The sequence below is a fragment of the Chelonoidis abingdonii genome, chromosome 2, assembly GCF_003597395.2.
Source record: "Chelonoidis abingdonii isolate Lonesome George chromosome 2, CheloAbing_2.0, whole genome shotgun sequence".
Classification (NCBI taxonomy): Eukaryota; Metazoa; Chordata; order Testudines; family Testudinidae; genus Chelonoidis; species Chelonoidis abingdonii.
Genome location: NC_133770.1, coordinates 253910426 through 253927464, shown reverse-complemented (window position 1 = coordinate 253927464; position 17039 = coordinate 253910426). Strand labels below are relative to the sequence as shown.

The 17039-nt window shown below is 38.6% G+C and overlaps 1 protein-coding gene across 1 annotated transcript in view; it reads left to right on the top strand.

The window, feature by feature from the left end:
- MMP16 (matrix metallopeptidase 16) overlaps positions 1-17039 on the top strand; it is a 239776-nt gene that overhangs the window by 133718 nt on the left and 89019 nt on the right. Inside the window, exon 4 of the mRNA XM_032804586.2 lies at positions 11607-11911. Within this exon, the coding sequence (XP_032660477.1) occupies positions 11607-11911 (305 nt within the window). The remainder of the gene's footprint in view (positions 1-11606; positions 11912-17039) is intronic.

Genomic DNA, 17039 nt, shown 5'->3' with positions numbered 1-17039 from the left:
TAAAAAGAAGATATGATGGGAAATGTTAACCATTGATTTTTTCAGGGGCCCTGAGTGTTGAAGTTAGTTGGAGGTGTGGGCACTTCACTTGTTAATTCTGGAAACCACTCCTTTGATGTACGCTAGAGAAGAAGGACTCTGAGTTACTACAGAGAATTCTTTCCCAGGTGTTTGGCTGGTGGGTCTTGCCCACATGCTCAGAGTCGAACTGTTTACCATATTTGGGGTCGGGAAGGATTGGCAGAGGCCCCTCGGGTCAGATTGGCAGAAGTCCTGGGCTTTTTTGCCTTCGTCTGCAGCATGGAGCACATGGCACTTGCCCATTTAAACTAATGTAAATGGTGGATTCTGTGTAACTTGAAGTCTTCAAAGCATGATCCGAGGACTTCAGTAACTCAGGCAGAGGTTAGGGGTCTATTACAGAGTGGGTGGGCGAGGTTCTGTGGCCTGCAATGTGTACGAGGTCTAGATGATCATGATGGTCCCTTCTGACCTTAAGGTCTGTAAATTTATTTCTTGTAAACAACCAGCTGTAATTCAGTTGTATTCATTTATATCCTATAGGAGTATTTGAAACTTTCCAAACACATGTACAATAAAGTACCATAGCTCATAATCACATTACTTTTACATGCGTACATGTTAATTGTTGTTGTTGTTTGGTGCCAGGTTGAGGACACCTCACTTGAAACCATTGGGACTACTTGAGTAAGTGCTCACTAGTGTGAATAAGGGCTCCACACTCTGGCCCTAAGTATCTGAGGTTATTTAGTTTAGTTTGTCACTGGGCATGCACTGTAAATAGTAAAAAAGAAAAAAAAAAAGGGCGCTTAGACATACACAGTTGAGTAGTGATATCTCCATACATGGAGAGAGTGATTAAGAACTTGTAAGGAAGGATGTGTGACTATATATGTAGCTTTGAAGTTTCTCTGAAAGACAAAAATGTAGTACTTGAAAAATGCCTTGTTTTCTAGTACCTCAGGGTCATGAACATTTTATGTGGGCAGATAAACAGATCTTGATACACTTGGGAACTCTTACATCCTTTGAAACTGATTAAACGTTCTGGGTACGTACTGGGACACAACAAAAATACATCCTGGGACTAGTTAAACAAAATAACTTGCCTGTGACTTTATGAGCATCTAGCCTTATATACAGTGTTAAAACTGAAGTGATCTTTTACAGCTACAGACACCTGTAAGTTTATTCTATGCATTGTTATCATAGGACGTGACAGTATTACTTCAGACTCCCAATGAAAAAACATATCAAGACTTCAGAAAATAGAGCTTTATAATAGAAATATAACTATTTCCTATAAGAGAACTCCCGTGAATTGTTATGGTACTTTAGGGCCTGGTCCTTAAGAACTAATGGGACTGCAATGAGACGACTCCTGGTCTTAAGCAGTATAACATTCACTAGTAAATGTTGTGGAATCAGACCTTTAGTTAGGGCTTGATCCTGCCTCCAATATATTGGTGAGTGTTTATTTATGTGAGTAGTCCCATGGAAGCCAAGAAACTACTCACATGATTTAGTGCTCACCAGCATGAGAGCAGGTTGCACAATTAGGCCATTTATGATTATTTACTAGATGAGAATAGAATCCAAAAAAGAGTTTTTTCAAAAGTCTTTTTGAATTTCTGGTCACTGTTTCATTTCTACAGTTAATTAATTAGACTGTTTTCCCGTTAGTGGAGGTTGAATTTTAATATATTCGACCAGGGGCATGGATTGTAACATAAAGTAAGATTGAAAGAAACAGTGTTGCTTCTAGAATAGTTTGGAAATTCTATCATTTTTAAATTGACTCTAAAATTTCTCCAAATTTTTTTTAAATTAATATGTCTTAGAGTAACTGTTTTTGATTTTCAGCATGTTTTAATGGCAAAGCTAATTCTTTATGACACATTTTACACCAAATTTCCGAGATGGCCATTTCCTGTTAGATTGTTAATTACTGTTTGTTTTATTTAAGACAGAGGTATTTTAGTGTGTCATTCTGAAGCTCTCTCTGCGTTTTTTTTGCTCAGTGCTTACTTGGGCAAACTCCCTGTAAAGTCACTGCAATGTGTAAAGTCAGTGGAGGGTTTGCCTATGAAGACAAAATAAAACCGAATAAGGACCGTAGGTTTTGCCCTTTAGTGGTTTCCTTTCTCTTGTAATGATTGAAATATACTTATTCCTTATTCCTTTAATTACAATAACTATGTAATTTACTTGAGTTCTATGGCTCACTCCAACCTCCAGGACCTCCAGCAAAGCTTGCCTATATCTCCAGGACTCTTTTGTTATGTGTCTTCTGCTTATCAAACCATTCTCCCTCTGTCTATAAAGAAACAATCCTTGTTTTCCAAGACCTCTCTTACATGGAGTTTTAAGTTTGAGTTCTCTTCCTATGTACTTTTTCCATTAAATTATCAAATACCTACCTCCTCTTTCTTTACCTATTATTTTTGCACTGATGATTCACAGTTGTATATATCTTTCAGTTTCTTTAATAACTTCTCCATGTTCACTCTTGTTCCTGGCTTGTCCAAACAAATATATGGCTTTATTTCACTTTAATTCACCTCAATATCTCCAAGGAAAAAGATCCTTTTTATTAGGCAAAACAATTATGCTCAAACACAACCTTTTCCTAAATGCAGACCTCCATTTTGTCTTAACTATCTGTATGCTTGTATCATTCTTACTTTAAAATTCACTTTTCGTCTCACAGCTCCTGTTTCAAATCTTCCTATCTAAACTGCCATAACAACAAAGAAGTTTGCATGTTGCCACTGCCTTTACTTGGATATAGCTGACGTCATCATCCATGTTTTCATCTCCTTGACTATTCCAACTTCCATCTCTGTGGCCTCCCCAAGTCCCAATTCAACATATTCCAGCATCTGTAGAATGCTGTTGCCTACCTTCTCACATCTACAAAGGTAAACACACAAACCTTATCCTCAGGTAATTTCAGTTGCTCCTCATCTGAGTGTCCAGTACAAAATTGCCCTTATTCTTTGTAAAAACCCTCTATGAACTTCTTGGAGACTACCTCATGAGTCATACTTTGCATTCTCTGCACTCTTCATCTGTTTATCTACTGAAGTCTTCTTCTCTTTACAAAAATCACACTGCTGTTGAGACAATTCCTATTTTCTGGAGCAACTTCCTCTGTGTCTTTGTGTCTTCTAGAATGTCCACTTACTTCAGCTGTTGTTGGAAAACAGGTTTTCTCTTCTTTCTGTGGACTCATAATTTATTGCTCCCTCTGATTTCATTTGTTTTTAACTTTGTAATTGCATTATTTGACTTTTCAGTGCATTTTGGGACATAGTGAATATGAAAGAGTCTATACAAAATGAAGTTGCATTATATTGCATGATATTGCTATGGCAATGCTACACTTCAACATTTTCCTCTAGAATGACAACAAACCTCACCATTTCTCAGTTCAAATGTGACACTCACTTCTCCCACCCTCCTTTCCTGCTAAGCAACATATAATACATTAGGTTTTTTTCAGATATATAATTAAACAAACACACACGCACAACTTTTCCCTCCGAGTGGAGGAATGGACAGCCCACCACATGATAGATACTCCTCTGTTTTATCAGGTGTCACCGACCTGCAGTAACGCATGGAAGCTCTCCACCGCCCCACTGTCCAGAAGTGAGTGATTAGGACCGTAATAGAGGAGCTACAGAGAGCTCCCTGCACTACTGAAGGGTCAGTGACTCCTCAGTGATCCCTGCACTTAGCTGCGGTCCTGATGGGGCAGAGCAGAGTCCTGGCCGGGGCTCTCTGCTCTGCACTTTGAATCTGGAGGGATTCAGTGTCACTGGCCCTGTGATGAGGCAGGGGCCTCCTTTACCCCCGCTATTGAGGGAGTGAGTGTGCAAGGCAGAGTAGAGATCCCAGCCAGGACTGTGAGAAGGAAGAGGATGTAGCCCCGGCTGTGTGAGAAGCCACCCTGCTGTTGGATGGCTCCTGCCATCTTGATTATCCAAACTCATTCAAATAAAATCCATGTCCCCCATGGTGTTCGGATAATCAGGAGTATACTGTGCTAGGAAAAGTTTCTAGTGTCTGCTAGGCCTAAGATGCCACAGTGCTGGGCATAATATAAGAATTTGAATATCATAGAATAGTTATCAATTCCAATGTGCTGATTAAGCATCACTTCCCTTACCTTGCAGCACATTGGTTGCCTAAAATGAAATTTACTAAAAGGTGATCTTTGCCCTTATTGTATTATAGCAGTGCTAGCAATAGAGGATCCATTGTTTTGTACCTCAGCACTTCTAACCTCTTAATAAAGGGGTAAAATATACCCTGCATGCCCAGAAAGGTGATTAAATTACACCATGCTGACAGTAAACTGAGCTATGAAAAAAGGCCTGATATCTATACTTCCAAGAGGATCCATGCATAACGTCAATTAAGCTGATTATATTGTAGAAGAGCATAGCTAATTAATAAAGAAATAATGTTTCCTCCTTACCACATCTTTTTTTTAAGTCAATTGGTTTCATCTAAAATTAACCTCCATGGTGAAACACTAGTTCTCACTTCTTTAATGATTACCTATCTCAGCAATCCTGAAATAATAAAATATTGGAACATAAATTAAATTTAAAAGTGTTATTCTTAAATTTTACAGATTTTAAATAAGCTAGTAAGTTACGAATTTCAGGGTTCTTAAAACGTTTGCTCAATAAAAGTGTTTGTCTATAATGTGTTTTGTTACTCTTGGGTTTGGATCCTGGAAATTTACCCTTTAATTGTTCCTTTCTTTCTCATTTTTAATGAGTTAAAAGAGTTTAATGGAGAAGAAAAGGTAAAAGAATTATAGTCTCTGTCCAATATGGCAACACGGTTGTGAAATAGGAAAATCACAAACAGTGTCTCTGATTTGGGTTTAATCAATTGATTCCGTAACTGTGTAAATCAAGATCACACTTTATTTGAAAAACAGGTTTTAGGTTACAAAGAGTTATCAAAATGACACTAAAAGAAGCTTAAGCTAAAACTTAACCCAAACCAGTGACAGATTAATGAAGTAACTTGATGAAGAGTGTCTCTGGGGAAATAGTAGCATAAAATGAAATCTGTATTTGACCAGAGGCAGTCCATTCATTTCAGTAAGACAAGCAGTGAGACAGGAGAAGCAAAAAAAAAAGTATTCAGCTCAGTTTAGCTTTGATTGATGGCAGAACCAACGAGAAGATAAGGTTTTAACAAGTTACTCAGATTTAGCCCTTGTTTAAATTTCACTATAAGTTAACCTTTTCATATCAAGTATGAATCTTGAATTGGTTGATCACTTATGATGGATTGTTAAGTGGAGTTTTTTACCCATTCAGACAAATGTCCCACACTATTATCCTTCTGTGCTTTTCATTTCTTTAGACCAGAGTGTCCCAACCCATGCCGTGCAGCTCTCAGAGGAGATCTGTGTTTGGGGTAGCTGTGGGCAGTGTCATGGGAAATCAAATAAAAATATAAGTCTTTAGGGGAAAAATCAATAGATTTAAAATTATTTTTAAAAATGGATACCCCACCTCAGCCCTGTGTAACAGGTTTGTCAAAGCCCTGAGAACTCTAGCTAGTGATCCAGTAAGACCAGTACAGCAGGCCACTAGAGTCCCTGTTAATAAAATATTAAATCTGTATACTGAATTTACCCTAGGTAAAGCAGTATAAACCCCATTAAAAACATCTATTTATTATGTACAACAGACACTACAAGTATCCATGCCCACAGATCATGATACAACATGTCATTGAGTTGGAACAGTTGTTGTGATAGCTTCACATGCACGCATTACGGGCATCGTTCAGGCTTTGTTGGGACTCCCTTCTGGGCTTGGGTTGGCTCAGAAAGATGGATGATCATTTAATAAAAAAACTCAGTGGCAACTGGCATACAGACAGCAGGAAACTATTTTAGTGATAGCGAAGGAAGAAAAAGAAATTGCCAAAGTATGATGGCAAATATATGATGTCTGGCTTTATGCTGACTGATTCCAAATTATCAGGTGAGATATGTCCTGAAGAGCTAGTTCCTGAGAGTACGTTGTCCCCAAATTTGCTGCGATATTTAGAAAACAAACATCTGTCACTTAAGGATGAAGCTGTTCTTTCTTTTCTTTTTTTGGGGGGGGGAGAGCGGGGGAAGAAAACTTGAGACCTTTATAAAATCAACAAGATCCAATTACTCAGACTAGCAATGTCAACATGAAAGCCCTTTAGACATGGTATTTGGTATCTGTAGAAATCATATAGCAATGAAAGGTCCATTCCACTGAAGAAAACCTTATTCTTTCATGGGCAAAAAACATGAATTCAGAAGTTCTAGTGCCCGAAGCAGGTAATAAATTAAAAATAATGTTTGTGTCAAAAAAGAACAACAACAACAAAACACTGAGTTCTTCCCTATCAGAGACAAGGTGGGTGAGGTAATATCTTTTATTGGACCAACTTTTGCTGGTGAAAGAGACAATTTTTTGAGCTACACAGGCTCATTTTCACCTGAGTAAGGTACTCAGAGTATCACAACTAAGTACAAGGTGGAATAGATTGTTTAGCATAAATAGCACATATTCTGAGAGACTATTCAAGATGAAATGGCCTGTTAATACTTCTCCAGATATAGGACAAAAAATGAGGGGTTAGTGCAGGGGTTGGCAACCTTTCAGAAGTGGTGTGCCGAGTTTTCAATTATTCACTCTAATTTAAGGTTCCGCGTGCCAGTAATACATTTTAATGTTTTTAGAAGGTCTCTTTCTATGTCTATAATATATAACTAAACTATTGTTGTATGTAAAGTAAATAAGGTTTAAAAAATGTTTAAGAAGCTTAATTTAAAATTAAATTAAAATGCAGAGCCCTCCCAGACCAATGGTCAGGACCCAGGCAGTGTGAGTTCCACTGAAAATCAGCTCACATGCCGCCTTTGGCATGCATGCCATAGGTTTGCCTACCACTAGGTTAGTGGTTTACAGATTGTTGTGATAAGCCATAAATCCAGTGTCTTTATTAAAACCATGATTTTTAGTGTCTAGCAAAGCTATGAATTTAAGCCCTCATGCTCATCTTTTGAAGGTGTTGTGCAGGTTTCTTTTGAGGATGAGGCCTGAGAGGTCAGATATTGAATGATGGTTTTGTGAAAAGTGTTTGCCCATGGGTGCCTTTTATTATTTTTCTGTGTGAGTTCATCTGAGAGCATAATGATTGTCTTGTTTCACCACATAGTTGTTGTTAGGGCATTTACTGACTGGATGAGCTACGCCACGTGTTCTGATATTCATCTGTAGAACCTATGGATCTTGAAAGGTGTGTTGTAGGGAATGTTGATCATCATACCGGTGGAGATAGGTCTGCAAGTTTTACATCTGTTGTTATGGCAGGGTCTGGTACCACATTTGAGTTCTTGTGACCTGGTCTGTGCGGAGCTTGCTTCTGAGTATGAGCTTAGTGACCTGGGGATTTGATTGAAGGCCAGAAGAGGGGGGTTGGGAAAGATTTCTTTCAGCATGTGGTCCCCATTGAGTATGGGTTATAATTTTTTAATGATACCACTGTGGGTTCTAGTACTAAGTGCTGGGTAACAACTACGGGTGTGCGGTTGGAGGGTTTTTGCCCCCCCCCCCCGTATTGAAGCAGGTTCTGTTGGGGTATTTGGGTGCCCCGTTCCACGATGTCTGAGAACAACTTTCTAAACTGACAAAAAGTAACTATTTAGTAATTTACCTGTTGATCAAAAATTATGGGAACTGTGTATTTCCTCATTCTTTCCTCCTGTGGAACCTCTTTCATCAACAAGAAAGCCTCATCCATCACATAAAATTTTGACTGTGCTTATACTTGTGTCCCTCCTGTGTGATTAAAGTTCCTATTTCAAATCTTCATAGTTATTTCTGATTTAGTTACAGTTACAAAATTAGGATCAAAATTTAGTTACAGTTACAAAATACAGTTCAAGGTTAGGATTAGAAGTTTCATAACTCTCTCCCCAGAACACTTCTTATTCTGGAAGGAGATTGCCAGGTCTGAATGTTTGGAAAACCCTGCTTTAAGAAGGATCCTCACCACACTCTGGTGACATACAGTATAGCTGCTCCCCCACTGGTATATCCCTAACCTACTGTTGCTCCTGCATCTGTAAGTTTTGATACCTTGTGAATAAGCTTTCTTGTACCTCTATGTGTGTAGTTGTCAACAGTCTCTCTCTTCTAGCAAGGCAGGTGAGCAGTGGTTTTATACTTATAGCTTGGGTATTTATGGGGCAGTCCTTAGGCCTTATCACTTCTTAATTTGCTGTTTCAGTGACGTGTTCAGAATGAAGTCTTTTAAGCGATTATCATTGTTCGCATTGCAGTAACACCTAGACTGCAAGGGTTGTGGGCATTGTTGTGCTAATGCAGTGTATTTATATAATAAACTTGTTGCTTCCAACAGGACAACAGTTTTCCCAGTTAGTTTATTTGCCACTATAATACCTATAAAGACACATTTTTTCCATGTCCCCTTCTGTTGCATATTTTAAGCAAGATTCTCAATAAGTCTACTCTAGATCTACACCAGTGTAAATGAGATGAAAATCTGCCCCTTTTTAATCAGTCGCGGACACATTTACTATTGTTACATACATTTTAAAATACACAATTATTATAGGAGTTTTCCAAAACACAGTAGCTATTAAAGAAAACTTCAAGACATTCTGTTATAAACAAATAGTTTATATTTTCTTCATATGCTACATGTTTAAATGTAATTCACCCCCCTGCAAGGCTGTTTTGGAAACCAAGAATGTCTTTTGTTCTAGTATGTGAAGTGTATGTTGTAGAGGAGCCATAAATAATGGACTTGTCTTGAATTTGAAAGTCAGGATTTGGAGAACTATCAGAAGTAATTCGATAGCTAAAGCTTGATGGAAAAGGTGCCTGAGGCTATTTAATCTTTGTGAAAGGGGCATAATACTACAGTGACCTGCACAATTTGTTGTTAAGCAATCAGTGCCAGTCCTGTGTAGAGTAATGGAGTACACAAAAAAAGCTGTATTAAGATAACATTAAAGGTCTCACTGAAATCCACTTAGGCTGGACATTTCAAAATTAAACTTTTCATTCTGCACTTAACTTACACCACTGTGCCTAAGGTTTGCAATCTGTATGCCGAGGGAAATTCCGCAGAGAACAGTGTGAATGGAGTGAAAATCTGACTTGCCAGCATTCTGAAGTTTAACATTAGTATTGTATCATCTACAACCAGATCGATGATGTTCACTATTCTTTTAACACTCTACTACTTCAAAATGTGCTAGAAAATATAGTTATCATACAACATATGAATAGAGGTTGCTTCTTAAAACCGGAAGTCTTGGGCATTTCAGAAAAATGTTGGAGGTGCTGCTAGAAGCTCCATTATTAAGGTTATGTTAAGATTTCCAGTTTTCCAGTTGAAGCAGGACTAAAATCTGTTTTTTTTAAAAACCTTTATGATTCTTCAGCAAACGGCTTAATCAAAAGCCCCCTGAGGTCAGTGTAAAGCCTCCTCCACTTCACCTCCCCAGCTGATTTTAACAGTCCTTGTTTCAGGCCCAAACACCTCAGGACAATTTAATTTTCTATTAAGGTTTTTTTGATCAATAATCTTTAAAGTGTAAAAAACAAACCTTTTTCACCACATGCAAAGTGCATTTCAGCGGAGTTCTGGAAAATGCTGCATACTCTTACAAAGAAAAACTTCAAAAAAATCCAAATATTAACAACTCTGGAAATTAATAGTTGAGGGATTCAGTCAGTTCCCCACCATCACATAATTCATCCTCACTCATTATTAGCTCAACTGCCATACAGCCCCCTCAAAGTTTAAATTTGCTCTCTAAAACTTACCACAACAAAAAATTGCTGGGAGATTTTAAATACCACTTCCTGTTCAAGGGATTCACTTCCCATATCTTTAACAATAACATATAGTACAATACTGTTCACTACAAAAATATCTTAATATAGCCTTGATCTTGCAATCAGTTCTGCAAAAGCCTAGGGATCCACTCAGACAGAGCTAATTTCAGAATCAGGGTCTTTGTTAGTTGCTACAAGAAATAGTTGATTTGATTAATAAATGCCAGTTAAGATGGTTTTATGACAAATAGATCTTGTCAAACAAATCAGATTTCATTCCTTGAGGCGATTACAAATTTGGTTGATAAAGATAAGTGCGTAGCTGTAACATACTTAGTCTTTTGTAAAGCATTTGACTTACAAATAGCAGTGGGGAACTGGATTGATTTCAAATTGATTAGTTTGGGACTCTGTGTGTGTGTGTTTATTAATTTTAAATATGTATTTTTCGTAAAGATTCCATTGTAGCCAGGGGTGAAAGTAATGTTAAATTATGACCTGTACGGAGGCCGGCTTTGACCCCCCAGAAGAGGAGGGGCCTTAGGCAGAAGGGGTGGGGGTGGGGGAGGGTCAGCCTCCCTCAGCCAATCCATCTGCACTGCCTGGCCCCTGCCACCGGGGGCTCCGGCGGAGCTTTAAAAGCATCCGGGGCTCTGGCTCCTGCCATGGAGGCAGCAGCCGGAAGCCCTGGGCCCTTTTACATCACCAACCCTGGGCAATTGTCCCTTTTGCCTGCCCCCATCAGTGGCGGCCCGGAGGGAGCAAAAGAGGCAACGACGTTAAAGCACTGCCACGGCAGTGGTTTAACGTAGGCTATGTACGGGGCAGTACTGGCTTCTTACTGGTATACTCTACCGGCCCGTACCGGCCCACTTTCACCCCTGATTGTAGCATACTTTCCACCATCACTCATTTTAATCAATATTGTTTGCGAATTCTGCACGTTTCTCATTGAAATTAAGATGGAGTACTTGCTTTTGATGAAATAGCTTAGAACAAATGGTCTTGTAACGGTACGGTTTCCTGAAGTAGCACAAACTTTTCTGTCAAACGATTCTTCCCGTGGACTATTTAATTTAACAGAAGGTCACTGTGTGCTTAATAAGACAGCAAAAGGACATCTTAACCTGTAATGAAATGGAAAAAAAAATGTTTCTAATTAAGAATTAGTTGTATAGTTCTGAATGTAGCAAGAATTGTTTTTAGGGCCTTTTAAGTTCTGGTTGGTAGGCACAGTATGGTATTATTCTGTTGTTAATTCTAACCACTAAGAAATTAAAATCTCATTTAAACTGGGAACATTTGCAGTTTTTGATCAGAATGACATGCAGTCCTTTGGCTGAGCTTGATTCTAATTGTGTTCCAAGAGATAAATGGCCAATGGTTGATTAATCCAGTTACCCCACTGTTAAGCATTTTTTTCTTCATAAAATATTTTTAATGATCTTAGAATAAGAATTCTGTACTGCTGAGAATCAAATAACTAACCCATAATGAGATCTAGCATAAAAGACTGCACAAATTAATGCAGTAATTTCTCACCTATTTATTTAAAGCTATTTTTCTCTGAGGATAAAATGCCTTACCTGCACTGTATATATCCGTGCCTGCAGTAATCAGAGAAAAATGAACGTGAGTTGTGTCACTGAGCACTCTGTCAGATTAATTTGTTTGTTTGTTTGTTTGTTTCAGCATAAAGAACGTCACTCCAAAAGTAGGTGATGCCGAAACCCGCAAAGCCATTCGCCGTGCCTTTGATGTGTGGCAGAATGTAACTCCTCTGACATTTGAAGAAGTTCCTTACATTGAATTAGAAAATGGCAAAAGGGACGTGGATATTACAATCATTTTTGCATCAGGTTTTCATGGAGACAGTTCTCCCTTTGACGGGGAGGGAGGATTTTTGGCCCATGCTTACTTCCCTGGGCCAGGAATTGGGGGAGACACTCATTTTGACTCAGACGAGCCATGGACTTTGGGAAATCCTAATCATGATGGTAAGAACAGATTTCGGTTTAAAAATAGTGAATTCAAGTGTGGTGTGCATTTCCACAATCAGAAAACAATTTCCATACTATCCTGGGGCTCCGAAGGACCTGTTGGTGTTTCACTAATTCCACATTAGTGTGGAAATGTGTCAATCAGTATGTGGTCTGTTAGGGATCTTCAACATGAAACAATTTTTTGTAAATGTAAGTTACGTAATTGTTGTTTCTCTTTGGAGATAGATTAAATTCCTTGTAGGAGCTACTGAGTTCATCCAACCATTGAATTATTTATGTAATGTACCCTTTGTGTGCATTTTCTTTACCATATTATCTTTAATTAGGTTGAGGAAAAGTTTAACATTTAATAGCAGGGATATTATGACACAAAAACATCAGTTAACAACAGTGACCAATAGCTAATTAGGCCCTACAACCTGGTCTGCTATTTTTTGCCATGATGATGCCATGGCTTGGTGCAAAATCAACCCTTGATTTGCCATTTCAGGAATATCGTTCATTTATCCCAGTGTCTGCAGATCCATTGAAATTCAAACTGGCAGTGCTTGAATACTTCATAAGCAGCTGATAACCATTTAATACTGCCTGATTAGTTGGGATGACTCATCAAATTAAGCTTTGTTAGTTTATTATAAGATTTAGTTAGTTGGATGAGTGAACCGGCTTCTTTCAAGAGGCCTGGGTTAAAGTTGGCCACAGGTTATTAAGATAATGAATTTGGTTGTCTTCAACAGGACCTCTGTTACTCATAAGGGACAAAGTATCTTTAGAAATCTTTATTTTGTCTGCAGAAAAAATTAAATATCTGCTGAACTGATGTGATAGATCCATTAACCTGAGAAGAAAAAATTAAAATCAGCAATTAAGAACACACACATAATGCTGCTCAGTTTGATGGGGATTTCTGGCTTTAATTTTTTTTCCTCAGGGATTTTCCAAGTCAGAGCCTCAGTTTATTGTTAAACACTATTTTCACTTAGGTGCTAGCAACAAGGCTTTAAGTTAATATTTTATTACTATTGAATGTAGGGTATGGTAACACTTCTAATGGTACAGTTCTTTCAGTGTAGGAGGCTCAACGAGACAGCAATTCATCTATCTAGACAGTGAAGTCCTTAACTAACAGAATGTCTACCAGAATCTTCATTTATATGTTGACTGAAAGCATAAATTCTTGATAATGCAGTAAAATCTGTGGGATTGTATTGCTTGTATTTTACCTCTTTTATAAATTAAAATCTCTGCTCAGAACAGACAGAGTTCAGTTAGGTGGAGTTAAGCTGTTAGTAAAGCTGTTGCAGATTTGAATTAAAATACTGATATACCAATGGTTCTCACCCAGGGGTCCGAGGCCCCCTGGGAGGCCTTGAGCAGATTTCAGGGGGTCCGTCAAGCATGGCTGGCATCAGGTCCAGGGCAGAAAGCCAAAGCCCCACCACATGGGACTGCAGCCAGGGCCTCTGAGCTCCGCCACCAGGAACTGAAACCTAAGAAACTTAGCTTTCTGGCTCCTTGGCATGGAGCCTCAGGCAACTGCCCTGCTTGCTACCCCCTAATGGCAGCCCTGACTCTTATATGCAGAAAAACAGTTGCTATGGCACAGGTGGGCCATGGAGTTTTTATAGCATGTTGTGGGGGCCTTAAAAATAAAAAAAAGTTGAGAATCCCTGGTGTATATATCTCCTGTTGTGTGCTTCCTTTTAAGTCATCAGTTTAGGCCCCCAATAGAATCTGAGGATTGATATGCACTTGAAAGTTATTTTGGATTAAAGCAAAATGTGAATTTTAAGAGCAATTGCTGTGCCTGTAGTTTAATCCCATCAGGAAAAGACACTCTGATTCTTGAATAAGATCATCCACGTGAGGTCTGTTGCTGAATGACTGTTGTGGAATAGCAGTTGTGGTTAACATCCCTATGTAGACAAATTCTAATACTTTTTAAGAGAGATATTTCAGTAAGGAGAAAAAAGTGGGAGAGGACTGGAGAGCAAAGGGTTAGGAGAAGTGTTTAAATATTATCCCTAAAAAGAAGTTTCTTATACAAATTAATACTTTGACCACTTAGAGGGGAAGATCTTGGCATCTGTATCAAGGGTAAACTATTATACCATGGTAAGTATCACTGAAAATTAATATACTTATTATCCATTCACAATTTGCATTTTCTACAGTTAATATCCGGTGTGCTTTTGTGTATCCATTTATATTTAAGGAGGGGATATTCGTCTTAAAATGGAACATACTGTCAGGAACAAATCTGGCTAGTGACGTTAACCAGGATTCCACAGTATTGTGAGAAATGAAAGAGACAATTTTCTTAGAAAAATAAGAATGCTTCCAAATTTTGGGGACTGCTGGATTGGTTATTAAGGGTGTTGTATAATGAAGTCTGAATACCTTGCCAGGACTCAGTGTCAGTGCGCTGAAAGGCAGAGGGGTGCAAATCATATTTTCGTGTTGAACCACAATTTATTCTTCATAGATAGCCTTTATATTTTTAAGGTTCACTGCTTATATAGTAGTTCCTGTATCATGTAGTAGAGTCATTATCTAGTATAGTCTATATCATTTAAAAATCTAGTAAAAGAGCAGGGAACTTCAGTGACAAATATTAAAAGAAAATCTACCCCCAAAATGCTGCAAGTATTACTTAGCTAAATGAGTTTCTCTCTCTCTCCTGTTCTACTGCTCTAGAGTGGTTTGGAAAAAAAACAGAACAGCTTGGTTATTTAGCAAAAATGCTAATCAGGGACCCTCTTGATAAGAACCAGGCTCATTTTCCACAGTATATTGCACTGCTAATGAAGGCAATTTGAATTCTGTCTACCTCAAAAGAGATAAACAACTTCTTGGAGTGCTTGTAAAACCTTAATACATTGTTATCCTGTTTTCGATAAATTTTGTTTGGATTACCCCTACTTTTGAAGCTCTTGAGTTAATGCAAAAACAACAAGAAAAATCAAGTTTTGTTAGAAACCAAAACCTGACCTGAAGGAAACATGTACAAATTAGTTCTTTGCACCAGCACTCTGTGGTTATATTCTGATGTTACTTAATACTGATTGTCACAATCATGTTTTTTTTCCCCTTTAATGTCCTGGTGTTCTGAGTTTTCTCATTATGCTCGCTTTGTATGGGTTTATTAATGTCACGATCCGAAATGACACATCCAAAGGAATATGACATCCCTGTATTTTAGTGCTGCTTATCTCCATTCTTACCACAGTGCTATATTGCTATGGACCACAAAGCTATCAAGCCGCACATGTTGTGTGGAGACCTGCACTCTCAACCCTCACCACACCTGCATTCTGAAGAAAGAATAGGAGAGACTCATGGAGCAAATGGGCTTTCCACTTAGACAAAGTCCTCCTCTCTCACAACTCACCAGTAGCTGTGTCTCTAAGGCCATTTGTTTCTATGGAGCAATGCATTTGTGGAACAGATGGTTAAGGGAGAGGAATTGGAGCAAGAGCAGTGTGTGTGTGTGTGTGCGCGCGCGCGCGCAGAACCAAGGGGAGAGAGCAGGGAAAGCCCAGAGTAGAGAGATGAAGGTCTGTGTATTTTATACATTGGACTGTATCCTTCTCCACCCTCCTTCATGTGTCACTTGTTATTTTAGGCCTCCATTCTTCCGGTTGTTCCATGTGAGTGGGCCCTTTCATATGGGTGCCCCATTTACTTCTGGTGTCTCTCTGTACCGTACCTGATCACGGCCTTAGGTTTCTGTAAGTTCTCTGGGCTGAAGACAGTCACTCCATATACGTCTATTCCACACCTAGTAATGGGGCCCTAATCCTAATTAAACAGATGCTTTATTTAAATCTGTTTTAAAAAAAAGAAATATGGATTTTTCAAGCCGTCAGCTGGTGAGAGATGGATCATTTTTATGACTTCATGGCATTTAGATGCTATATATCACCTCAGAGAAATATATTGTTTAGATACTGGACAACGGGTCCAAACCCAGAAAAAGACCTTTTCCAGAGTGTGGCACTGTTAGGAAAATATGGTATCATCAAAATCCCCAACAAGAGCCCGTCTCAGAGAATTCATCTAATTATACAAATATCAAACTGCAGTCCTGAAATTTAAAGTCACAAGACCAGAAAAAGATCTGCCTTTAGAACTAAATGTTCCTGGTGCTGTCAGAAAAATCCTCTACTGTGCACTGCTACCCATATTTATAGATTCATAGAAATATAGGGCTGGAAGGGACCCCAAGAGGTCACCTACCCTAATGTGAGGCAGGAACAAGTAAACCTAGACCACCACTGACAGATTGTTTGTCCAACTTGTTCTTAAAAGCCTCCAATGACGGGGATTCCACAACCTCCCTAGGAGGCCTATACCAGAGCTTAACTATCCTTACAGTTAGAAAGTCTTTTTTCCTAACATCTAACCTAAATCTCCCTAATTGCCAATTAAGCCAGTTACTACTTGTCCCCCTTCAGTGGACATGGAGAACAACGGAGAACTGATCACTTTAACAGCCCTTAATACATTTGAAGACTGTTATCAGGCTTCACATTGAAACTAAAATCACATATTTCTTGTTGGATTTCTTGTTTCTTGTCAAGGCTCTCCAGCAAAACATCTTCATCTGGTCACTGTTCAATCCATAGATTGGATGTTTTTGATGCACTGTGAGTGACAATAAATCAACACTACTGAGGTGGCAGGAGATAGTAGAGCCAATTTTGTAGTAGCTCTGCTGTAGTCAAGAGACACACAGCCCCCTCTTCCTTCCGCACCTCTGTAGTGCACTATTCTATGATATTCCAATACACTGGTAAGGTCATACAAAACAATTGCTATGCCTGAGACACAGGAGATTTCATGTCCTTAAGATATGGAAGAGTTAAGTTCTGTTCACCTACACTGTGCTGTCTTTGTAAGTGAGGGGCAGACGATCTTTATAAATCTGTGCCAAACATTTACTTAAAATTCTGAATTTGTCTCTCTTGTAAGTTTACAAATAGCAAAATAAATTAAAAAAAAGAAGAGTGCATTTATGCAGTGGCATAACTTAGGACAGAGACCCACCTCTCATCTTTACCCAGTTAAGAGAATATAATACATCGGCCAAAGTAACACTGAGAGTGCAAGTAGCTCAGTC